We start from the raw sequence: 27,452 nt of genomic DNA, 5'->3' as shown, positions 1-27,452 counted from the left end.
CGCAGAGCGGGAGCGGGAGGCCAGGGGCGGCGGAGGGATGCTGAGTGCCCAGTGCGGAGCCGGGAGACGCCGCCCGCCCGCCCGCCCGCTCGCCCGGCCGCCGCAGCCCGTCCGGGAGAGGCGGGGAGCCCGGCGCTGCGGCGGCCCGATGTGGGGGTCCCGGGCAGAGGCTGGGGCAGCGCAGGCCGAGGGGCGTCTGCGATTGTTCTCAACACCCCCTCCCCCACCCCACCCCGTGTGTCTGTTTGTCACTTGCAGCTGAAGATGGAAAGAGCCAGGCGAAGGGGAGGCGGCGGCGGCGGCGGCGGCCGTGGCCGCGGCGGCAAGAATGTAGGGGGTTCTGGCCTAAGCAAGAGTAGACTGTACCCCCAGGCCCAGCACTCCCACTACCCCCACTACGCGGCTTCAGCCACCCCTAATCAGGCTGGGGGCGCAGCCGAAATCCAGGAGCTGGCCTCCAAACGAGTGGACATCCAGAAAAAGAGGTTTTACCTAGACGTGAAGCAGAGCTCGCGGGGCCGGTTCCTCAAGATAGCCGAAGTCTGGATAGGGAGAGGCCGGCAAGACAATATCAGAAAGAGTAAACTGACCCTCTCCCTGTCGGTGGCAGCGGAGCTGAAGGACTGTCTAGGGGACTTCATCGAGCACTATGCCCACCTGGGCCTGAAAGGCCACCGGCAAGAGCACGGTCACGGCAAAGAGCAGAGCTCCAGGAGGAGACAGAAGCACTCAGCGCCCTCCCCGCCGGTCTCGGTGGGGTCCGAAGAGCACCCTCACAGTGTCCTCAAAACAGACTACATCGAGAGGGACAACAGGAAATACTATCTAGACCTGAAGGAAAACCAGCGGGGTCGCTTCCTAAGGATTAGACAAACCATGATGCGGGGTACTGGCATGATAGGTTATTTTGGCCACACTTTGGGCCTGGAGCAGACTATTGTCCTCCCAGCTCAAGGAATGATCGAGTTCCGTGACGCCTTGGTTCAGCTCATCGAAGACTATGGCGAAGGGGACATCGAAGAACGCAGAGGTGGAGACGACGACCCCGTGGAACTCCCCGAGGGGACTTCTTTCAGAGTGGACAATAAAAGGTTCTACTTTGATGTGGGCTCTAATAAATATGGAATTTTCCTGAAGGTAAGTGAGGTGAGGCCACCTTACCGTAATACTATTACCGTTCCGTTCAAGGCTTGGACAAGGTTTGGGGAGAATTTTATCAAGTATGAAGAAGAGATGAGGAAAATTTGCAACAGCCATAAAGAAAAGAGCATGGATGGCAGAAGGGCCAGTGGTGAAGAACAAGCGTGCCTCGACTAAGATGAAAGTGAACTCCATCAGGCAAAAGTTAAAATCATAGATTGGCTAAAAGAACTGATCCATACTCATTTGAAGAAATTTCTCCTCTTTGGGGGCCCTTTGTTATCAGTAATACCTCTAGTAGTTTATACTTCAAGGAGTCTGATTCTTATGTTATGTTACCCGTAGAACACTCTAATTCTTATGGGAACTCCTGCCTTCCCAGAGCTAAATAGTTTAGCTGCTTCAACTGCTCCAGACTATTGAAGTATGCAGATCAGCACAAAGTATGACATTCTGACCTTCCAAGTACCCTAGCTAAGATTTACATTGCACTATGACATAAGCCTGAAAAAAATACATATACCTAATATGGAAGTGTGAATTTCTACTTAATAAGTTCCCCCAAAAAAGGATTCCATGCCTACTTCATTAAAAGCTGCTAGGATTACCTGTAGGACAGTTACCACAGAAACAGAAATTGACTTCTATTCTATTTATTTATTTATAAAAGGACAAGTTGAAATACATTCAATGTCCATTGGATAACTGAATATTAAACAGTCCCATTAAAGAATCAAATCTTAGTTACTATAGTATGCTATAATTTCAAATTTTGTGGTAACCCTACAGTTTACACTTGCCGTATCAACGCCATGAGAGTTTTTATTGGTTATTCTAAGCTAGTTACAATCCTATCTTCACCTCTGATGATTGTACCATATATTATTAGTGGCTTTCCAAAGTTTCAGGAATTACTTTTTATGTCACTGTTGCGTGGGAGGCTTCATCCTATGGCTTTGCTATGGAAATCTTGATATTTTAGCTTTTCATACTAATTTGAAGGTTGTAAGAGGTTCTTTCCCAAAATATATCATAGACTCAAGGTGTTACAGTTTTTGCTGCTGCTTTAACACGATTTCAGAGGGGTTGGTGCACCAGTTATCTGATATAAAAACACATCTATAATAATATATTTTAGTAGCACTTTTAGCACCTTAAGACCATTTCAACACTTCCAGTATAAACCTGACTTTTACAGGTGTTTTAATTCCAGGAAAAGTTTTCTCTTTTCTAAAAAGCATTTAGAATAAACATAAAATTTCAGCCTGAAAAAATATTATTTGAAGATTGGTTATAAGCATATTTGAAAAGAAAATTCAGGCATTTTCCAAGGTGCTCTTTATGATACTTAAAAAAGTTTACTTACACAAGACTCACCCATTTACTTGTATGAAAAATTACTTTCCAGGAAGTGCCACTGCAATTTTCCAACACCTAAGCAGTTTTTTAAACAAGTGGATATAATGTATATGTGTACCAACCCACCCTGTATTAACTGACTGAAATTTTATCTGTTGAGCTGCATTTTATTCTGAATGAAATTACTGTCTTTTCTCTTGGCTTTCCTCACCTCCCACACAATAAGTCCATATAATCATGTTTAGGAGCCAAACACTGATTTCAACCCCTAAATATAGCTCTCATTGATGAGAGCTGACTGCACGGATTGAGATCAGAATGTAGCTCTTCTTCTATACGCTATAAGTAATTCACAATTATTTTAACAGTTGTTTTCCCTCCAGAGGTTGTCCCCCAAAAGGTCACTAAATGAGATGAATTAAGAAAATTAATTTCACTAATTCATGTTACTTAAAAACAAGCAGTCAGTAACCCAGATGTATATGCTGGTGTTGGCTTACGGATTGTATTTCCGGTTTCCTCAAACAGTATGAAGGAATCTCACTAGTTCATTATAATTGTGGACCATCTGGATCACTGTGGAACAGCTGAAGGTTAGAAGATGATGTTAGTACTAGAGTTAATAGCACATGGTGGGTGTTGAGACTCTAAAAGTAGCAAGGATCTTTAAACAGTCCTCACTGTAAAGTAACTATTATAGGCTTGATAAAAAGTAGCTTTGGGGTCTAGGAAGGAATGGTGTGCCCTTGAATTACAATACTACTGATTGCTTTGCTGCCCATCATAGTGCCTATGAATAATAACCTGTCAGATTTTGGCAAACTGGAGCTGTGAATATTCCACTATTTGAGCATTCCTATCACTATTGCTGTGACTGTGTACTCTCTTAAAACCTTCTCTTCTAATATATTTATATCCGTTAAGTCTAAATAATTTCCTTTTTGGATTTTACTCTGGTAAGATTTGAGTGTGTGTGTCTATATATATATACATATATGTGTATGTATATATGTGTGTTATATATATATACACACACACACACTACTATGTCAGACGTAAATATCTTTAACTCATTGTATATAAATATTATTAGTTTAATTTTCATTAACAATTTAAGTTAAAAATGGGTTAAGCAGCCAAATTTTCTACATGGTATGTATACTTCAAAGTTTTTACCATCTCAAAGCTATAGATTGCATAGATGCATATATACCGGCAGTTGAATATACTTTAAAATCATTAAGCCTTCTGCCAGTCCTTTAGTTTCTTTTTTTTCCAAAGTTAATGTTCACTGAAAAAGGAAATGATGCTATGATTTTTTGATACTTAAAATTTCCAATCATTCATTAGCCATAATCCAGTAAGATCCAGTCCAAAACTCTGGTATTAGGACATGTATTGCCATGTATCTTATAAAATAAGCTACTACTCTTATCTGTGCAATATACATTTTATTTATTGTCATTTGTATCACAAATGGAGCTGCACATGTACATGGTATTCTTCAAAATACTAGGATCCCTGCCTTGAAGATATAAAACTCTTAAGGCAACTGGATGTTAGCAATCAAAAAGTGAGCATTTAAGTTAGTAACCAAAATTACTCTTTCACTATATAATTCTAAAACACTGATGATGTTTGCACATAATAATCCAAGCATAATGTGGTACAGACTCAAAACTGTAATCATATAAGCTGATAGTACAAAGTCTGGAAACGGGTTCCTCTTCATTGTTGGCAGTGTGCTCCTACCAATTGAAAGCAGCACTAATCTGTTGCTTATATGCAAGAGATGCAATGTATTATAAAAGAATTCAACTTCTGCCACATTTTATAATTTTCCTTGTTAAAGCCCCAAACTGCCATGTCCCTTAAACTTGAGTCAAACACAAGCTTATTTGCACTAAAGAGCATGGCCAAAAATAAATGACAGGGTGGAAAAGCTAGTTGGAACCTCTTGAAATAATGGGTTCTAATGGGGGAATTTCACATTTGTCTATTTGAAAGCTATATGGTCCAGGCAGACAATCTGTCAGTTCACTAATTTAATAATGCACTTTACCTTTTGTATATAAAAGATGTACATTTATGCCACTTGACTGGTGGGACGTGTTTCAATAACTGTGTAGTTTAGAATCTGTAGGGTGAGCTCTTGCATGCATATGTTTATGTTGGAACTGCTGTAGTAACAAGTTTCCATTCAACCAGTGTCATGGAGAAGGGTAGAAGATGCCTCTGAAGTAAATCCCAAGACACCTAACAAAGAATTTTAGAGTTCGTATTTGTATTCATAAGGACTAGAATCAATTACTAAAACTCTTTCTAGCCCAGACTAGTATTACAGTTGAGATTATATCTAATTGAGACTCCCCATAATACCCTGAAAATGAATTTTGGGAATTTGTGCAAAAAAAAAAAAGCTTTTAATGATTCTGTTTCATTTTTGATGCATGTTTCACTTACTAATGAAAAGACAGTACCTGGTACTGTATTAGAATACAAAGTATGATTGGCTGATATGGCATCATTAAGAAAATAACCAGACTAGAGACATAAAGTTCAAATTAAGGAAATGCAAAGAAACTAAGAACAACTGCTAAAATAAATATGACGTTATTTCAAAATTTGCAGAAGAGCTAACTTTCACCAACCAAAAAGGGTATTAGGGGATTTAGTGTATCCTTCCATCCTGAAAACTTCCTAAGATGTACATTTGAAAAGTAGATAAATGTTGCTTAATAATAGGTTGTATGTACTTTACTAAGAAACACTGTGTACTAACGATTCATCAAGAGTATACTATATTTACTGCATTCATTTTATATATGTGGATAAGAATACATTATATAGAGTGATCCTATCTTAATATACTCATGTATTTATATTGTAATTTTGCAAATATTTTCAGTAAAATAAACATTTATCTGAGCTGCACAATCTGAAGAGGATGAAATTGAAATATACCCTCAGACATTCAGTTTTAATAAGCAGCTGCCATGGAAAGTTGATATATGTACTATCATTCCTTTAGATTTTATGTTTATTTTAATATTTAAATAGGACTTGATTGGAAACTTGAAGTAGTATACTGAAAATAATTTCTTCATAAGTATGAGTTTCTTTTTTCCTGCTTATTTCCAAGTGTCTTTCATTGGAACTATTTATAAAATCTTATTCCAAGCTTTATGTAAGAACTTTGCTTAGTCACCACGTAGTTTGAAGTCTGTCTTTTACCAAAACACCAAACATCTTTGGCAGGATAAAAGTCTAAAGTAAACCACAAAGAGAATTTAAAATTGACTCTATGCCAACACAATAATACAGGTGTAATATTTATCCCTGCCAAATACAGATTCTTAAAATCTTTCTGGAATTTCCTTCAAGATTCCTTGAATTTCATAGAGAAATGATGGCTCATGGCTAGCCCATCAGAGGAAGGGAGGAGAGATGTTCGCATGCTGTTAAGACAATCTATAGTCCACAATGCTGTAGAAATGAGGTACAGGGAAATGTGTTTTTCCCAATTTAATGTCTTGTGAAAATTGAGTTTTTAGGTCACAGTTACTCTGTCGTACTCAAATTTATGTAGAAAAACAGTTTATATGTTAGTGTATTTTCTTGAGTAATGTCAAAAATTAATCTTTTCTCCTTAATTTGACATGGCTTTTTAAGTAATTTAAATTTATTTAATCAATATTTTTGAATAGGGAAAACCTGCATATAGTACAAAATTTAGATGCTCCAGATTGATAGACACTGAAAGGTAGCAACTAGTGTTACCAATTTCTTGTGTATCCTTCTAGAGTTACTCTGCATATACACACATATATATATATACACATATTCTTTTAAAACATACAATTAAAAACATATAGACACTCTCTTGTACCCAGTAGTATCAGTAGTAGATCTATCATTATAAGTGTATTTTCCCCCTTCTCCTTTAGATGCCATGTTTGATCTAGTTACCATAGCATTTAATTTGAGCTATTTATGACACCAAGGGAACCCCAAGGAAATTTCGAATGACTCCCATTGGAATTTACTTGAAGTGCAAATATATGTACATATCAGTTTTTAAATGTATAAATATTCAGTTCTCCTTCCTTATTCCAAACTACTTTGTGCTCATATCTCTCCCTCTTCTGCCCCTCAAAAAAGTGGTGGTCTTTTTCTTTATGTGATACAGTTCAGGATGTGAAATTGTTTACCCAAAGATTATTTTAAATTAACTGTGTCCTCACGAAAAATACCCATATTTAAAAGCTTTAATAAATTGTCACTTTTAATCAGTTTTTACTAATTATGTTACTATTATTTTTATATAAGACCTTACCATTATTAGAGAAAATCAATACTAGAACCACCACAAAAGGTTACAACCTGTTGAAGATTGTTGATTTAATAACATGAGCATTTATATATATAATAAGAAAAGTATCGTTATTAATGAATCATTCAGTTAGCACTTAGTCAAATCAAGACTAAACAAAAAACAGAAAATGCTAGTTCTGTTTATTTAAAGCATTGGGTCCCTTTGAGGGACCGAGTCTATCAGATTTCCTTGAGACCAAAAGGTACTATGATGATTTGGGAAAAGATTAAATACCTTAGGGCTATGTAGTTAAAAATACAACTAAACCATTTCTATTCTCTGCCAGAAGAATATTTGTTTTAAAATGTAGTTGCATAATTACTATTCTTGAAAATATAAACAAAGTTGCTTTAATAGTTCCCCAACCCCTCCTTGCAAAAAGTCATAATTCTCTTTTTATTCACATCAAGGAGGCATTTTAAGGTCACTTTTCTAATAGCCAACAGGAAAAGATTATGATATGAAAGATTAACGTCCCATACTTGAACCATGAAGGATCCTATCTAGTTATGAATTAAAGCAACCAAAGTAAAAACTCCAATACCATTAGAAATATCTTAAAGAGTATATGGGTTGAGAAAGAATTTTTTTATGGATTAGTATATGTAAACTTTATGAAAATGTTTAAAGACTTAAAAAATTAAAGCACTTTAATTCATCTTTAGAATAATCATAATTGATGGCATGATTTTCTGTTTGTAACATGAGAAAGGTGTTGTTAGAAAGCGAGATTGTCTTAAACATATATTTTTAAAGCTTAAAAGTTTGCTTCTGTCATTTTAGTGAACAACTCACTATCCTTTGCAGAGTCTATTACATTGGTTAAGATTTCCAGGTATTTACTTGTTTAAGCTTAAAATGGTTTGTAGTTATTGTTCCTTTCTTAAAGAGAGGGATCAAAAGGAAGGTAAATTCACCTTTGGAAAGAGTTTTGCTCACATTTAGGCTAAAAATATTAATAATTTTCCATCCTTGTAGCTCAGTCAGTAAAAAATCTGCCTGCAGTGCAGGAGACCTGGGTTCCATCCCTGGGTTGGGAAGATCCCCTGGAGAAGGAAATAGCCACCCACTCCAGTATCCTTGCCTGGAAAATCTCATGGACAGAGGAGCCTAGTGGGCTGCAGTCCACGGGGTCGAAAAGAGTCAGGCACGACTGAACAGCTAAAACACATCCTTCATTAAAGAGAAGTTTCCCATGTTGATGCTTTCTGGTAAATTTTTTTCCAAACTTTACCTTCTTTGCAATATCCCTTGTGAGAGAGCGCTTAGCCTTATTGAGGCCAATAACATCTAGTAAATAAAATCTTACTGGAAATGAATTAGTGCTGCTGTAGTGGAAGTAGTTGGTAATGTGAATGTGGAGAGAATACTCTTTTAAATGAGATATACGATTTCTTCTTGAGTGTTGTTTACTTTTTTCTAAGATTGAATAGCCGTTGTCTGTACTTTGATTTTTACCTCTTTATACTTCATTTCCATATTATTCTACTCAAACTATTCATTGTTTCCAGGAAATACTAGGAGTAAAGAAAAAGGAAAGTAATCCCTAAGAAAAGAGTTTACAGTATTTAAAAATTTTAAAGTCACTCAAAGTGTAAGATTGTGGGGAAAATGCTTTTTTTGGTTTTAGTCTTTATCAAGGGATTACCTTGTAGGATCTGCCTGCAGTGTAGGAGACCCAGGTTCGAACCCTGGGTTGGGAAGATCCCCTGGAGAAGGAAATGGCAACCCACTCCAGTATCCTTGCCTGGAAAATCTCATGGACAGTGGAGCCTGGTGGGCTGCAGTCCATGGGGTTGCAAAGAGTTGGGCACGACTGAGCAACTAGTACTAATTACTTAGATCGTAAAGTATCTACCTGCAATGCAGGAGACCCAGGTTTGATCCCTGGGTTGGGAAGATCTTTTGATAAGTCTTTATCAAGATAGCAATATAAATCTGATTATTTGATATGGGTAGAGGCAGAATGTCTTAATCTGAGATGCCTATATTGAAATATTCAGTATTTTGGTTTTTTTAGAACAAATAATTGTGTAGGATAATTCAGGATTTTATTTATGGTTTGTTGTGGGTTTAATGAAGTTGTCTAGAGGTCACAAATATAAAAGAAGAAATAGAGAAGACAAAGGTGGTGGCTGATTATTTTGCTTGACTGTAACAAAAGAAATCAGTCTAATAGAACTGAGGTAAATAAGTCCTTCTCAGAACAAAATCTATTTATTTAACCTTTGAAAGAGCATTTGAGAAAGAATGATAAGACCTAATTCTGCCAGTGTATGGCCTGACCCTGAGCAAATTATTTAAGTTTGGTTCGATTGTTTCTTTATATGAAACATGAACAATTTTGTCCTAGAAGCTAGGGTTCCCTCCTACTCTAAACTTTTAAAATTCTGTATTGAAGGAGAGCGAAAGAAAAAAATAGATGAAAAATACCTGAACTGGTAAGTGTAACAGATGCTCTCTTTATATTAAAAACAACTGTAATAATGTAACAACCTGAGAGGATGCCAGAAAGACTAGCAGAAGTATCAGTTGTAGAATGTGTGTATCCCTGTAACCACACAAGAGAAGATTTTGTTCCTAGCCTTCTTTAGAACCAAATTGTTGTATACTTACTCCATAACTATCCTAGGCTTTAAATTTTTTACCAAATATTTTTGTTGTCTATTCAAGGTCTGCTTTTTGGAAAGCAGCATCTCTAGGTCTATACATACTGTAGTCATTTTTTTATATTAAGAATTATTAAAGTTAACATCAGTTTTTGAAATGCCATTGTTCCAGAATTAACCATAAATTATATTGCTAAATAATATACTGCAATTATCATCACATTGGTCCCTGACAATCAGATACTTCCTTTGACCCCAATCTCCTTGGTCCTATTGAATGTCCTATATTACAAGTCATGACATTTAACAGAGAATATCAAGAACGCTGAACTTCCAACAGTATTGTTCTGCTGTAGAGGACTGTAACTACTAGGGTGTGCCAAGATAAAACATAATAAGTTTGTTTTATTTTTGTTTTTAGCCTTGAGAAACTGCAGAGGTTGGTGACTGGAGAGACAAGAAGCATCACACGGGTTTTTGTCTCAGAGGCTTTTATTTAGGCATCCCAGTCCTGCACTGAGCACTGCCAGCATCACTGCCAGTAGGGGGAGTTGAAAAGAGTGACTGGCCTCCCGGGTGGCTCAGCTTTAAAGAACCCGCCTGCCAATGCAGGAGATACGGGTTCGATCCCTGGCTTGGGAAGATCCCCTGGAGAAAAAATGGCAACCCAATCCAGTACTCTTGCATGGAAAAATCCCATGGACAGAGGAACCTAGAGGGCTTAGAGTCCATGGGATGGCAAAGAGTCAGGCATGACTTAGCAACTAAACAACAGCAATCACAAAAAGTGACACCTTTCTCTCTAAACCCGTCTTTTGGAGGCCCATTTCTTTATCAAAGACAGCATTTTAGAGCAAGCAAAGTGTATTTTGAAGTGCATATACACATATGTGATCTGTCAGTTTCAAAAATACCTGTGCACATAAATTCCATTGCAGAAGCATTTAATGAAAGCCTGGTGGTGGTTCATGCTAGTAATCTGATCAACAGATTCTGTAGAGTGAATTGGCTGTTGTAGAAGGTTGTTTTTTTTTTTTTCTCTCCTTGTCCTCAAAATAGCAGATCCATTTTAGATTCATGATTGCTTCTTCTTCAGTGTAGTTTGAAATCTAACTCAGATGAAAAATAATACTTCAGTTTGGCAGTTCTTTACCCTGGCCATTTTGTAGAAATGTTTCTCAGTTTCCCATTTCAAACCCTCCAAGCAGCTTTACCAAAAGAACACACCTAAGTGACAGAATTACCCAGCAAATGAAACAACAAAATCTTGAGCTAATGACTTAGGAATAAAGATATGGATACGTACAAAACACCTTGTATGTACAAAACTTTTGTACAAAATGTACGGAACTTTTCTTATCATTTGCTAATTTACTTCAGAAACAGCTATATTTTATTTCTAGGTCCTTTAAACTAGCAATGTGATTTATACCAATGATTGTCAGTCTAGAATTTAAATAAGTAGAATAGTCTGAAGTTTCAGTTGCATTTATTATGGGGTTTTATCTATTGGTTAGGATGCATAAAGGGCTTGCCAAGTGGCTCAGTGGCAAAGAGTCTGCCTGCCAATGCAAGAGACGCAAGAGACTCGGGTTCTAGACTCACAAGGCCTCTTCCTGAGTCAGGAAGATCCCCTGGCCCCCTGGAGGAGGAAATGGCACCCCACTCCAGTATTCTGGTCTGGAAAATCCCATGAACAGAGGAGCCTGGTAGGCTACAGTCAGTCCACAGGGTTGCGAGTCAGACACTTTTGCATCAGACACAATTGAGCAACTGAGCACACATAAACACATCGATCGTTGTTGAGTAAATTCCCCCATGAGGGTAAACCATATTATTATCAGGCATAAAAATAGAACTTGAAGTTCTGCCACTTATAAATAATCTTCCTTATTTTTCCCGTCCCTTCTGTACATTTTACCCTATTGAAAGTGGTGGTGGTTGTTCAATTGCTAACTCATATCTGACTGTTCACAACCCCATGGCCTGCATTGTGCCAGGCTTCCCTGTCCTTCACCATCTCCCAGAGTTTGTTCAAACTCGTGTGCATTGAGTCGGTGTTGCCATCCAACCATCTCATCCTCTGTCGCTCCCTTCTCCTCCTGCCCTCCATCTTGCTCAGCAACAGAGTCTTTTCCAGTGAGTCGGCTCTTCGCATCAGGTGACCAAAGTATTTGGAGCTTCAGCTTCAACGTTAGTCCTTCCAATGAATATCCAGTGTTGATTTCCTTGAAAGTGGTTCAGTTCAGTTCAGTTCAGTCGCTCAGTCGTGTCCGACTCTTTGCGACCCCATGAATTGCAGCACACCAGGCCTCCCTGTCCATCACCAGCTCCCGGAGTTCACTCAGACTCACGTCCATGAAAGTGGTTAAGGACTCATTTTCTCCCACTACCACCATGGCCCCTCTTTATCCTATTTATTTGTTCCAATGACTATTGAAACACCACAACGAAAGGCTAAAGCTCATTTTGAAAATGTATAAATGGCCCTATGAACTTGACTTTGGACTCTAAGAAAGAAGGGCTGCTGCTTCACTTAACTAATTTCAGCACTGATTAGAACTTCTGTATAACAGTTTAAGATGAAGAGAAAACATTTTACTTGGGATGATACAGCCTGAAGGGTCAGTTACTCCCACTTTTCAGTACCCAGCAGATCTTCAGAAAATATTTTGACTAGCATGATTGACAGGTAATTTCAGAAATGAATTTAGCCTCTAGGAAAATTGCACCATGACCATTTTCAAACAGAAGGTGTTAACAAAATGGAGAGTCAAATAAGATTTATCAGTACTAATAACTACTACCATGCTCTAGGAAGTACTAATAACTATTGTCTTCCATGCTCTAGGCTTTGCTAGACATCTTCTACCATTCAGTTCAGTTCAGTTCAGTCACTCAGTCGTGTCCGACTCTTTGTGACCCCATGAACCACAGCACGCCAGGCCTCCCTGTCCATCACCAACTCCCAGAGTCCACACAAACCCATGTCCATCAAGTCAATGATGCCATCCAACCGTCTCATCCTCTGTCGTCCCCTTCTCCTCCTGCCCTCAATCTTTCCCAGCATCAGGGTCTTTTTCAATGAGTCAGCTCTTCGCATCAGGTGGCCAAAGTATTGGAGTTTCAGCCTCAACATCAGTCCTTCCAATGAACACCCATGACTTATCACCTTTAGGATGGACTGGTTGGATCTCCTTGCAGTCCAAGGGACTCTCAAGAGTCTTCTCCAACACCACAGTTCAAAAGCATCAGTTCTTCAGTTCTCAGCTTTCTTCACAGTCCAACTCTCACATCCATACATGACCACTGGAAAAACCATGGCCTTGACTAGATGGACCTTTGTTGGCAAAGTAATGTCTCTGCTTTTTAATATGCTGTCTAGGTTGGTCATAATATTCCTTCCAAGGAGTAAGTGTCTCTTAATTTCATTGCTGCAGTCACCATCTGCAGTGATTTTGGAGCCCAGAAAAATAAAATCGGCCACTGTTTCCCCATCTATCTGCCATGAAGTGATGGGACCGGATGCCATGATCTTCATTTTCTGAATGTTAAGCTTCAAGCCAACTTTTTCACTCTCCTCACTTTCATCAAGAGGCTCTTTAGTTCTTCACTTTCTGCCATAAGGGTGGTGTCATCTGCATATCTGAGGTTATTGATATTTCTCCCGGCAATCTTGATTCCAGCTTGTGCTTCCTCCAGCCCAGCGTTTCTCATGATGTACTCTGCATATAAGTTAAATAAGCAGGGTGACAATATACCGCCTTGACATACTCCTTTCCCAATTTGGAACCAGTCTGTTGTTCCATGTCCAGTTCTAACTGTTGCTTCCTGACCTACAGTTATCCTCATTTTAATATAATTTTCTAGAGTCTTAGAAACTGGTTCAGAATATATTTGATGCTTACTGACACAAAGCCAAAGAGTGCTCAGTTAGGCCAGACTGCATTTAAGACTTAGTCTGAGATTTAACCCCCAACTAATAAAGCACAATCTACCCCAGCCACCACTGTCAATAAATCTGCCTACAGTTACTGGGAATTCTTTTTAATCCAAAACTTCCCTACACCACCAAAAGACACTTACTTATATGAACATTTATCTAGCTGGTTAAAGTATGATGCTAATCCAACTTACTTGATTTTTGTTGTAGATTATAGATTGAATCTCTCATCTTGACCACTTATTTCAAATAAATGTGAATAATTCTTTAAAGAGATCAGATGATGAAAATGCAGATGATCACCCCAGTTCTACCCAAAGGGAACAGAGGAAACAAATTACTATTCACTGTGGGTCAGTTCAGTTCAGTTGCTCAGTCATGTCCGACTCTTTGCAAGCCATGAACCACAGCACGCCAGGCCTCCCTGTCTACCACCATCTCCCGGAGTCCACCCAAACCCATGTCCATTGAGTCGGTGATGCCATCCACCCATCTCATCCTCTGTCATCCCCTTCTCCTCCTGCCCTCAATCTTTCCCAGCATCAGGGTCTTTTCCAATGAGTCAGCTCCTCACATCAGGTGGCCAAAGTATTGGAGTTTCAGCCTCAACATCAGTCCTTCCAATGAACACCCAGGACTGATCTCCTTTAGAATGGACTGATTGGATCTCCTTGCAGTCCAAGGGACTCTCAAGAGTCTTCTCCAACACCACAGTTCAAAAGCATCAATTCTTCAGCACTCAGCTTTCTTTATAGTCCAGCTCTTACATCGATACATGACCACTCGAAAAACCATAGCCTCGACTAGACGAATCTTTGTTGGCAACTGTGGGTCTACAATTTAATTTTCATGATCCAAAGTCAACTGGTTATGTCAAACAGGTCTTAGCAATATTAGAGTTTCATTGGGCTTTTTTTTTTTTCTTTTTGGCAACTTTTTCTGTCATCCTGCTCTTTCTGCATTATTCCATTCATTTTCATATTTTAATTACCAAGTTTCTTCTTTTTCTTCTGAACTCCAAAAGGATGAACTGTGATGCCTGCCCTGTTTACAGATCCAGTGGTTTTCAAACTTTATGGGAATTAGAATCACCTAGAGGGTTTGTTAAACCAGTTTAGTGGCCCTTACCCCCAGAGTTTCTGTTCCCTTAGGTTCGGGGAGTGAAGAGAGGACCAAGAATTTGTATTTCTCATATATTCACAGGTGACCCCATGCGGCCAATCTGGGGACCAAACTTAAGAACCAGTACTCTAGGCTGATATGATTCTACCTTAGCTACACAAGATGCTGAAGCAGAAACTTGGATCAAGACAACTGTAGCATCTTGCTGGGAAAAAGATTCAGCATTATTCCTTCTGCTTTAAGAAGTTTACAGATCTCAAAGTTGACAAAAAGATGGTTTTTTGCAACTTTTTCTGCCATCCTACTCTTTCTGCTTTATGCCATTCACTTTCATATTTTAACCTTTTTGAATAAATTGACTAGAGGTTAGGTAAAGAATTATTTTCTTCCCTTTTTACCCTTTCATTACATTTAAGAACTTATTAGTTCCCTCTGATTTTTTGACAGCTATCTTGAGATAATTCTGATTGGAATTAACCATTATGAGTCCTTATATGAAAAGCTTAGCTTTCAGATTTATGGAGACTGTAACATATTTTTGATTTATTGATAACTGCTAGATAATTCTTACTAAAGGAAAGTGAATAATTTCTATACTCAAGAATTGTTAATACAAGTTTTAGTGAATACTAAGTATTAGGACTTGAAGGGACCTTGCAATTAGTTTGGTCTCTTAAATTTACATTTTGTGATATACTCCGTGTACTTCAGAGGTTCATAATTACTAAAATAGGCTAGGTAAACAGATAATAAAGGTTAAAACTTAAAATGCTACTTAGCTCTCAAGATACGTAAGTGGTAAGAAATACAGTATAATTTCTTTTGAAAGACTAATATTTTCACCATCTTCCTGAGTCCTATCTATATGCAGAGGATAGAGGAAATACACACTATAGTACTTTTTTCAGATTAACAATTGGACCCATTGATTTAAATTTAGAGATACTTCACCAAAATACTGGGAATATTATTTGGAAATATAACTAACATATTTAAGAATAATTCATCTTATATTTGCCAACTTGAGGACATTCTATAATTAGCATGTTGATCAACATAGCTATTTTATATATTAATATAATTAATAAATATGACTATATGTAAACTCTTAGCAGCTGTCATTTTAGTGGATCAGATCCTATCAAAAATACTAAATTCGTATGTATACACTTGGTGGTTCTGCAAGTTCATTAACTTCTCTTTGCAGCTTCAGTGATTAGCGACTGAATGAGTGAATTCACAATGAGCAAATTCCTAATTGTGAAAAAGATTAACTGCTGATCTAGCAGAGATGGGCTTCCCTAGTGGCTCAGCTGGTAAAGAATCTGCCTGCAGTGCAGGAGACCTGGGTTTGATCCCTGGGTGGAGGGTTTGATCCCCTCACACATAATGCATAAAGGTAATTAATAAATCAGAAAAATAACTGGACTGTTGTAACTTTGATAACTCTTTTCTACTTAGAGTGAATTTCTTAGAAATAATGGTTAGAACTTTTGTAGTCAGGTCCTCTGTTAATTTAACAGGATAAAGAAGTGTGATTTCAATTTTTCTAATATTATTCTGAAAAAAGAGGAACTTTGTCACTTCCTCCCACCACTTGTTATTGTGAAACAAGAAGCAGCTTTCTAATTTTCATGAGCTTCACTACTTAAATGAATTAGTTAAGACAGGTTCCATGAAATTTGCCCTTCAAAATGAAATCCAACTTTAATTTTCATAATAAATTTTTTATTTTTAATCATTCTTTTCAGAAAGGATTTTTTTAAAGGAATAAATTTAGTATTATTTTTGCTTTTTTGAAAGTACTTATACAGGCTTATTTGGAAAGCCATGACAGTATGGTAAATTGGAAAACCACATTATTGGATATTATCAAATAAAGGTTTTCTTTATAGAAATCCAGATTAAATTCTGTTTGAAGGCTGAAGAAATAATATTTTCACTTTTTTTTTTTTTTGCACTACTAATTTAAGATGGAAAGAAGCCGTGAAGTTTGCTAATTTCGGCTCGGATAGTCTGTATTAGAGATTAGGCTTCCAAGAAAGTTGATTATTGTTGCAAATAATACGTGTGATTCTCTCCTGCAGAATTTCAAGGCTTTACAAAAGGCTGAAGGATATTAGTGGCAATAATATCTAAATTCAGGGATCTAGTGTAAACCAATATGAAACTCAGTTCTCATGTGGAGAATCCACTTTTTTTTCTGGTCACTTCTTAAACCATTTGTGCTTTCTGTGATACTATAACATATCCAAATTTCAAAAGGACAAATACTAATACCTTTAAGAGAGAGACCTGAATACATTGAAATATATTATGCCAAAGTCTATAAACTGTATATGTATTATATATTTCTAACTAGCTAACTAAATTTTATTCTACAAGATTATTGTGTGTGTGTGTATGTATAAAATTATAAAGAGAGACCAGTTCTTTCTGCATCCCCTTCCATGCCTTGGAGAAGTAAGGACAAATTGGCTTCATCTTGTTTGTTACTATAATTGGTTGGCTGCCCTAAAGTGCTGCATTGAGAATTTGAAATTTGCATCTAGAGGGAAAGAGAGAAGAACAACATTCATGCCAAATATTTGCTATTTGGCTAAAGTCGTCTCTGCTTTAGAGCTATAAAGTTCTCATTGTAGTTCTGAAATTTTCTAACTTAGCCAGACAACTGGCCCTTGGAGCAGAAAACTGTCATGTGACTCACCTAGGAATGTGTCTCTTCTAATGCTTCAAGAGAATTTTGTGTTAATCTAATGGTCCCTCCTTTAACACAGCAGAGAATCTCTTCTGTGCCTCTGAAGAACTCAAAGGACCATGGTCATGATGATGTCATCAAGAATATCCTTCGGCATTAAACTCTATATTTGCCTTTAATGAGTTCTAACTTCCATTAAAATGACAGCATTTTCTCCCTTTAAATCAGCCCAGAACCTCCCTGGTGGTCCAGTGGTTGAGAATCTACCTTCCAATGCAGGGGATGTGGGTTTGCTTCCTGGTTGGTGAACTAAGATCCCATGTACTACGCATTGAAGCCAAAATTCAGCCTATACATTCTGAAACATTAGCATACATAGTAATTAAAAATGCAGGTTCTTGTCCCTATCCCTAGAGATTCTGATTTTGTTGGTCCAGAGTGAAGTTTGAGATTGGCTTTTTTCATTCTGATACAGATGGTCTGGAGGCCATTCTTTGTCTTAGACTTACAGTCTTTCTTCCATATCATTTTTGTAGCTGAAATTGCTTAAATTTTAATACTGTCAGCCATAACACGATGGAAGATGAGTTTTTGGTTATGTTATTAACAGGTAATATCTGTAGCTCTCTAAGAGAGGCTGAATACACAAATCCAAGTATTTAAGATTTTGTGCTGTCATATTAGGGGCTTCCCTGGTGACTCAGATGGTAAAGAGTCTGCCTGCAGTGCAGGAGACTTGGATTCCCCGGGTTCAATCCCTGGGTCCGGAAGATCCCCTGGAGAAGGGAATGGCTACCCACTTCAGTATTCATTGGCTAGCTTTCTGGGCAGTGATCACTGGGAATGTTAGTTCCCCCTCCTCTGAAATTCAGGTTCAAACTTCTTGACGTGTACCTACCGGTTACATTCTCCCCAGATCTGACAACCAAGATATTCTGAGTCTTTCCAGCCCAAATCAAATCCATAGGTAATTTGTCTTCTCACAAGTTGACCAAGTCTTGAATAACTTTCCTCAGCCTTATTTTTTTCGGCTATAACTTACAATTTAGTAGAAGTAGAAAAACATATCCTTAATCAATCTGAATTCCTCACTTCTAATCTTGCTCAACTTGTGTTTATGTGTGTTTAAAAGACTACATAACAAGAAATTTACTACCTTAACCACTTCTAAGTATATAGTTCATTGGTGTTTAAATATATTCAGCTTGTTATACAACCAGTGTCTGAAACTTTTTCATCTTCCAAAACTGAAACTCTATACCCATTAAACATTCCTCATCCTACCATCCCCATCTCCTGGCAACCCCCATTCTACTGTCTTCTCAACCTTTTTTCTCTATAAGCAAGATACTTAACTGTTCTTCCATCAATAATGGGTTTATAATTATTGCTACTTAGCTCTCCAAGTAGAATCCTTATATATCCTATATTGTTATAATTATTGTGCAAAAAGATTTACAATTACAGGACAATTACGCTTCTATTAAGAGCCCCTTATAATCTTTGGGTGACTATGAATGAGGATATTTTATTTTGGAAACTTGATTTACAGGGAAAGGTAACCCTTTATTCTTCCTGAGACTGAGAGGATTCCAATGGAATCTTTGTGCCTGTTTGTTGGAAGTCTCAAGTTACAGTTAGTTACCAGTGCAATTAGGCTAAATCCTGGAATTTCCTAAACTTTTCCTATGTACATCCTAGAATTGTCTTCTACTAGACAATTCTTGTATAATATAATAGATTACTTGTATAATATATATTTGTATATATAATAGATTGAAATTTACTTGTATAATATAATAGATTGGAAATTTTTCTGGTGTTTGACAGTGTTTTTTTCTTTTTAATTTTATTTTACTTTTAAACTTTACAATATTGTATTAGTTTTGCCAAATATCGAAATGAATCCGCCACAGGTATACATGTGTTCCCCATCCTGAACCCTCCTCCCTCCTCCCTCCCCTACCCTTCCTCTGGGTCGTCCCAGTGCACCAGCCCCAAGCATCCAGTATCGTGCATCAAACCTGGACTGGCGACTCGTTTCATACATGATATTATACATGTTTCAATGCTATTCTCCCAAATCTCCCCACCCTCTCCCTCTCCCACAGAGTCCATAAGACTGATCTATACATCAGTGTCTCTTTTGCAGTCTTGTACACAGGGTTATTGTTACCATCTTTCTAAATTCCATATATATGAGTTAGTATACTGTATTGGTGTTTTTCTTTCTGGCTTACTTCACTCTGTATAATAGGTTCCAGTTTCATCCATCTCATTAGAACTGATTCAAATGTATTCTTTTGAATAGCTGAGTAATACTCCATTGTGTATAAATATACAAGCAACTCCTACAGCTCAACTCCAGAAAAATAAATGACCCAATCAAAAAATGGGCCAAAGAACTAAATAGACTTTTCTCCAAAGAAGACATACAGATGGCTAACAAACACATGAAAAGATGCTCAACATCACTCATTATCAGAGAAATGCAAATCAAAACCACTATGAGGTACCATTTCACGCCAGTCAGAATGGCTGCTATCCAAAAGTCTACAAGCAATAAATGCTGGAGAGGGTGTGGAGAAAAGGGAACCCTCTTACACTGTTGGTGGGAATGCAAACTAGTACAGCCACTATGGAGAACAGTGTGGAGATTCCTTAAAAAACTGGGAATAGAACTGCCTTATGATCCAGCAATCCCACTGCTGGGCATACACACTGAGGAAACCAGAAGGGAAAGAGACACGTGTACCCCAATGTTCATTGCAGCACTGTTTATAATAGCCAGGACATGGAAGCAACCTAGATGCCCATCAGCAGATGAATGGATAAGAAAGCTGTGGTACATATACACAATGGAGTATTACTCAGCCATTCAAAAGAATACATTTGAATCAGTTCTAATGACAGTGTTGATGTTCACTAGGTGATTTCAGAATCTTTGCTTAGTACAGTACAAAACTGTTTACCTTTAAGTAGCTTTATTAGAAACCTAATGAAGAATAGCCATAAATAAAAATACATTTTCTGCAAGTAAAGTGTTTCACATGGTATTTTCAAAATCATTGGCAGTTGAGAAAAAACTCAACCCAAGAAACATTTTCAAAACTCTTCAAGTTTTTCCTCAAAAAGTTTCTCTTACTCTGTTCTTATTTCAAGAATTCAATAAAGCAGTATCCATCTAAATAACCAAAAATGCTATAATTACAACAATTATGCTTATGTTCTTGACATAAGGAAAACAATAAATTTTTTTGGCTTAAATTATCTTGGAACTGGGACTTATGTAGTGGTCCAGTGGTTAAAACTTCACACTTCCAATACAGGGGATGTGGGTTCAATCCCTGATTGAAAACTTATACCACATACTGTGCAGGGCAGCCATAAAAATAAATAAGTAAATATCTTGGAACTGGCACAAAAACTAATTGATCATGATTCTTGAATAATGATAATTGAATCTTCATTTTACTAATTTATAGTATCGGTGTATCATGAGTTTCATCTCCATACTTTTTGTAGCACCTAGATTTTTCTTTAATGACATGTTGCAACAAGAGTGATAATATTTCAAAGAAAATTCCTTAAAATTGAATTTTGTTACTTCTTTTATTTCTATTAAAAATCAGAAATGTTTTCTCAGTAAGGGAAAATTTTTGAGTTAAAAAGATGTAATGAAAGAGTTGGAGTGCATCTGGTTCAGTAACATACTAAGCAATTACTTTTTTTCTTTGCAGTGCTCCCATCACTATATATATAATTTGGCCACACTGTGCACCGTGTGGAATTTTAGTTCCCCAACCAGGGATTGAACCTGGACCCTCGGGAGTGAAAGTGCTGTGTCCTAACCACTGGACTGCCATTGGACTGCCAGGGGACTCCCTCCCATCACTATTTATGATCTTTCTCTATTGCCCACCATTGTCACCCCTCAAAACACAGAACTTCTCTTAGTGTCATGTAATCCTCAGGGCACATGCTGTTAACAACCCAGAAGTTAATCTCTCCTCTCTTTGTAGTCTCTAACATAAGCTAGGCATTAATGTTTTGCCAATTGGGAATCTTTAATGTAGTAAACTCCAGTCTGAAAATTCCCCCAAGTTCTGAGCCTTTTTTTATTTTTTGACAGCTGTTTACTTTATCAATTATAAGATTCAACTTATTTAGAATTAGCACTGCCTGTGTGACTTACAATAATTAAAACTAGTTTCTAATATTCTTTAAACATGCTGAACAGTACTTCTATTTAAGGATCTTTTGGGTTATTAGGTAACTATGTGCAATTTGGTTAATCACTACCATTTACTATTTGACTCATTTTTGGAAAAAGACTCCCAATATTACATTTACTGATGTGCCAAGCTGGGATTCAGGCAGTACCTTCCATTAGGTAATTTGCTTCTGATCTGAGACATATTATAGAAAATCTACACTTTGATGGAAATTTACGACTTATGTGGAAAAAATTAATCTTAGATAAACATGAAATTTGATTATTAGGTAATTTGCTTCTGACATGAGACATATTATAGAAAATCTACACTTTGATGGAAACATGATTTATATGGAAAAATTAATTTTAGATAAACATGAAATTGATTATTAGATTTTAATAATTCAATTCTGACAAGTTTGTTTTAATAATTTTGTTTCAAAAATAACTGTAAAATGACTGTGGGTGCCAAATTACTCACTATATCTGTGCTATAATTTATAAAGCAAAAAAAAATTTCAAGTGTGTATTATTTTTACTATTATTTCAAGCATTCATGGACTTTAAAGAATCCTAAGGTCTCGCCTTTGCTCTCCTGGTATGCAGAGGTGTGGTGCAGAGGCTGAGAGCGCTGTGTTGTGTATTACCATTTGAAAGCCCCAGCTCTGGTGTTTTCAAGATAGGCTTGTTGTTTAGATGCTAAGTCATGTCTGACTCTGTTACCCCGTGGATTGTAGCCCACCAGGCTCCCCTGTCCGTGGGATTTTTCAGGCAGGAATATTGGATTCTCCAGGGGATCTTCCTGACCCAGGGATTGAACCCTGAGTCTCCTGCTTGACAGGTGGATTCTTTACCACTGAGCCACCTGGGAAGCCCCTAGGTAGGCTTAGAGCAGGTCATTTCACTGCTGTGGACCCCAGCTTGTTTATCCATCAGTGTGGGCATTGGATCAGAAGAACCTTTCAATTTCTTTATCCCACGGAGTCATGAAACTTCTAAAGTTACCTTCAACTTCGTTTTCTTTTCTTATTTTCTCCACATCTTAACCATTTCATCTGACATTAACTGATCATCCTTTCTTTCTTGGCATCCTTCATGTTTAGTTACAGTTGCTTAATGGCACCCCACTCCAGTACTTTTGCCTGGAAGATCCCATGGACGGAGAAGCCTGGTAGGCTGCAATCCATGGAGTCGCTAAGAGTCGGACACGACTGAGTGACTTCACTTTCACTTTTCACTTTCATGCATTGGAGAAGGAAATGGCAACCCATTCCAGTGTTCTTGCCTGGAGAATCCCAGGGACGGGGAAGCCTGGTGGGCTGCCGTCTATGGGGTTGCACGGAGTCGGACACAACTGAAGCGACTTAGCAGCAGCAGCAGCAGACTTATCTTTTGGTCCTGTATACTAAAAACTTTCAACAGGCCATTCTTCTAGTTCCAAAAGGTTTTTTTTTAGACACAGCCTAGAACATGATTAAATATATTTAAAATTTTAAACTTAACTTTCCTGTACAGAAATCCCATCTCCTTAACTTGAATTTAAGTTTAAAACCAGAGGCTGTTTTTTTCTTTCTCTTTTTTATTCCCCTCTACACCTTGCCCTGGGCTGATTACTAAAATCATCCCTCTTCATTTAATCACAAGCGTTCCTATTCCTGTTTTGCCTTTGAAATCTTGTTACCTGAAGATCACAGTACTTAACAGACAAATCAGAATGATGACAAGTGGGAATGAAAGTTGATAAGAAATACTGATAAGAAATACTATGTCATCTTATTCCAAAAACTGACTCACAAATTTTGTAGCATATGAGATCTTTGGTTTCCTGCCCATCCAAAATTTTACTTCAGAAATATTTTGTCCCTTGCTTAATAGATAAATGATCCTGTTCTTGTATTCACTCAGTGAGTATTAAGTGGCTGCTCTGTGCCAGCCCTTTCGCTAAGAACTCAAGATACAGTGATTTATGAAAGAATAATATTCCACCACCATTAGCTTGAAGTGGGCCATGTCCAAAGTTATTTGATTCAAAGCAGCTGTTGGAGCCTAATCAATCTGTCATTTTTCTCCATTCACTGGATACTCACCTGATTATCTGCCACAGGCCTGGCCATGTATTGGTAAATATAAGTATGTTTGGAGCTGTTGTAAAAGTTGTATGTACTTTTCCCTTGAACAATGTATTCTCTAAATGTGATGAATGATCTGCATCTGTTATGGTATTTAGGATATATTTCATTGATGCCAATTTAGAGAACTACAGTCATACTACTTTAAACAATATCTCTGTCTTCTCCATTCCAAGTCTCTCTTTTTAAAATTAATTTATTTTTTTATTGAAGGATAATTGCTTTACAGAATTTTGTTGTTTTCTGTCAAACCTCAACATGAATCAGCCATAGGTGTACACATATCCCCTCCATTTTGAACTTCCCTCCCGTCTGCCTCCCCATCCCACCCCTCTAGGTTGATACAGGAGCCCCTGTTTGAGTTTCCTGAACCATACAGCAGATTCCCGTTGACCATGTATTTTGCATATGGTAATGTAAGTTTCCATGTAACTCTCTCCATACATCTCACCCTCTCCTCCCCTCTCCTCATGTCCATAAGTCTATTCTCTATGTCTGTTTCTCCATTGCTGCCCTGTAAGTAAATTCTTCAGTACCGTTTTTCTAGATTCCATATATATGCATTAGAATACAATATTTATCTTTCTCTTTCTGACTGACTTCACTCTGTATAATAGGTTCTAGGTTCATCCATCATTAGAACTGAATCAGATGCATTCCTTTTATGGCTGAGTAATATTCTATTATGTATACGTACCAGAACTACTTTATCCATTCATCTGTCGATGGACATCTAGGTTGCTTCCATGTTCTAGCTATTGTAAATAGTGCTGCAGTGAACAATGGGATACATGTGTCTTTTTCATTTTTCCATTCCAAGTCTCTTTTGATGTCCTAGGATGAAAATAATGATTCTGATTCATCTCATGTGCTGTGTTCAAATGGTGATGACTTCCTGAGCTCTAAGGTTGGAGATTCTGGAGTCCCAGGCAGGCTCATCCTAAGACCGCTGTGACTTCTGTGTGTCCATGGGGTTGAGCTGGGGGGAGGATGAGGAAGGCATGGAGTAGTAACATTCATGTCACATATTTGTCCTCCCTGCCCCAGATCTTTGTATTCATCTCACTTTAATTTCATTTCATTCTCATCATGTATACAGTATCTTCATGCACTCCTTTTTTCTCCATATGTCTGGATTGATATACAAAATCCATCCATGTTCTCAACTGTGAATTACTCAGCAGTGTCTTAGCTGAATGCAGTAAACCTGATTCAACTGTGTCTGTGTAAATCACCAGCTGTAATAATTTTCACTGTAGACTCATTGCAGTGAAGAGCCGTTAATGGATAAATTCAATTATTTTTTGGTACAAAAGATTCATTTATCCTGAAAGTTTTTCTATAAATGGTCATTGCTGCTAAAATATTTTCTAATTAAATGTTAAAAAAGAATTATGGGATTTTTAAATTATAATAATTTTCATGTAATTTGATATTTTTCAAAGTTCTTTCATATATTGGATCTCATTTCATCCTGATGAAAATACTAATTCAGATGAGTTTAGGTCAGTATCACTAACCTCACTTAACAGATGAAGAAAACAGGTCCAGGCAGGTTAAACAGTTTGCTGTAAATCACGTAGCGATCTACTAAAATAACCAAGGTTTATAAGGAGCCCACGGCTTGTTGAAGCCTTCATAATAAAACTATAGACATTTTAAATGGTAAAATTTGTTCAAATTAAGTACATACTTTTTATAACTAAATAAAATATTTTTTAATGCATTCTAGTTACTTTCCTGTTTTTGTTACATCTTTAGGTGCAGTTCTACACTGAATCTTTGATGTATTTTGGCCCTGGCGGAAGGCATGTCAAATCATTATATTGGTGCGCATGTCTATACAGAAACCACCTGTCTAGATTCAGTCGCTAGTTACTGAGAATTTGACCCTCTTTTCTGAGCTTCCTACCTTAGTGAACCTCCCAGAACTGGATCCTATTGACTAGAATACAAATCCCCTCCTGTAGACACGAGTCCTGTCATGACATTGCGTTGCATTGTAGTCTTCAAACATGTTATTTGGAGAATTTAAGAGAGAAAACTACTTGATTTGCACAGTAAATTCAATTAATAATTAAAAGTCAACTGGTGATTTTTTTTTTCCCCTACACACTCCTGAACAAGAGATAAATGACCACATAATAAGTTGGAAGCAGGCTTTTTTGGAAACCCGTTTGAAACAGATGTTCCAAGTTTTTAGCAAATTAACTCAAGAACCCACATCTTCTTCCATTATATCATTATAATAGTTAACAGTGCAGTAATCTTCACCCACACACAAAATTTTATCATGTTCACTGTTGTATTTATTGAAGCAGAAAATCAAAATAATCATACATACTAGGAATATTTGAATTTCAACAGGCTCAAGAGCATTGTGGTTAAAACTGCTGACTAGGAAGTTCCATTGAATAAATGAATTGTTCCTAGCATTCCCAGTTAACCATGGTTTTGTAGTGTCACAGGGGCTTCCCTCATAGTTCAGTTGGTAAAGATTCTGCCTGCAAAGCAGGAGACCCCGGTTTGATTCCTGAGTTGGAAAGATCCCCTGGAGAAGGGCTAGGCTACCCACTCCAGTACTCTTGGGCTTCCCTTGTGGTCCAGCTGGTAAAGAATCCGCCTGCAATGCGGGAAACCTGGGTTTGATTCCTGGGTTGGGAAGATTCCCTGGAGAAGGGAAAGGTTACCCACTCCAGTATTCTGGCCTGAAGAATTCCATGGACTGTATAGTCCATGGGGTTGCAAAGAACTGGACATGACTGAGCGACTTTCACTTTCACTTCTAGCCTCACTGAGAAATTAGCAGGCTGAATTCTAAATTCTCACCTGGAGATTGAATTTATCTCTGCATATATTTCTGTGACCATAAAACTTTCATGTGGCTCAATCTGCATAAATAATCACATAGCTATAAATATAAGAAGGTCAGTACACCTAGGATTATCATGAAGGAGCTTAGTAGAAAATCCATGTTTGCTTTTTGCTTTCAGAGGAATAAAATAATTTCAGTGCATTTTGTCCACCCCCTTAACCTATGGCAATAATTTCAGCTGTATTTCTAGGTACTGGTTCCCCACAGAGGTATCAGGCAGTGTCAGTAGTCTAGTAGAGAATGGTAAAGAGTATAGAACAGACTTTCATGTCAGCCAGTCCTGGGTTCAAGATCAAATTTTGTCACATATTGTGTAATTTGGGACAAATTTTATACCTTTTCAGAATCATTGTGAGAATTTATTCAATCAGCTTTCCATTTATAATGACTATGTGCTGGGCCAAAGGATGTATCAATAACAAAACAGATAAGGTTCCTTGCCTCACAGAACCTATAGTCAGCCAAAATGCTCTTAAAGAAAATTCAGCGTCCTAAGATACATAAGCTTAGGTGGCTAAACTAAGCTTCCCTGGTGGTTCAGATGGTAAAGCATCTATCTGCCTGCAATGCTGGTGACCCAGGTTCAATCCCTGGGTCAGGAAGATACCCTGGAGAAGGAAATGGCAACCCACTCCAGTATTCTTGCCTGGAAAATTCCATGGATGGAGAAGCCGGGTAGGCTACAGTCCATGAGGTCACAAAGAGTCGGACACAACGGGGTGTCTTCACTTTCACTTTCAAGATACATAAAGCTGTTAGCAAAGTTTCTGTCACATAATAAGCATTTAATAAACTTAATAACCTCATTATTAGTTCTTTCCAATGCTTAAAGTGGATAGTTCTCCAGAAAGTAGAACAAAAGTATGCAAAATTGGAAGGAAGTGGAAGTTTGCTTTTACCAGAGTAACTCTGTCAGGTACAGCTGCAACAAGGGAGTTGGGTTAGTTAAAATCTGTTGAAGCTGTTTTCAGTAAAATATAAAAGCC

General features: G+C 37.6%; 1 protein-coding gene across 3 annotated transcripts in view; it reads left to right on the top strand.

Annotated features, from left to right (window-relative positions):
* PURG (purine rich element binding protein G) overlaps nt 1–27,452 on the top strand; it is a 54,740-nt gene that overhangs the window by 179 nt on the left and 27,109 nt on the right. For 2 of the 3 annotated variants that reach the window (XR_011564422.1, XM_070781356.1), the window contains exon 2: nt 259–27,452. This exon is cut by the window's right edge. Coding sequence is in view for 2 of the 3 variants with exons in the window: in XM_070781356.1 (XP_070637457.1) it covers nt 265–1,317 (1,053 nt within the window). In the remaining variant the exon portion in view is untranslated. The remainder of the gene's footprint in view (nt 1–258) is intronic. The other variant, XM_070781355.1, reaches the window with a different exon arrangement.

This window comes from Bos indicus, chromosome 27 (assembly GCF_029378745.1).
Source record: "Bos indicus isolate NIAB-ARS_2022 breed Sahiwal x Tharparkar chromosome 27, NIAB-ARS_B.indTharparkar_mat_pri_1.0, whole genome shotgun sequence".
Taxonomy (NCBI): Eukaryota; Metazoa; Chordata; class Mammalia; order Artiodactyla; family Bovidae; genus Bos; species Bos indicus.
Note: the sequence above shows the minus strand (reverse complement) of the source record. Positions and strands in the feature narration are given on the sequence as shown.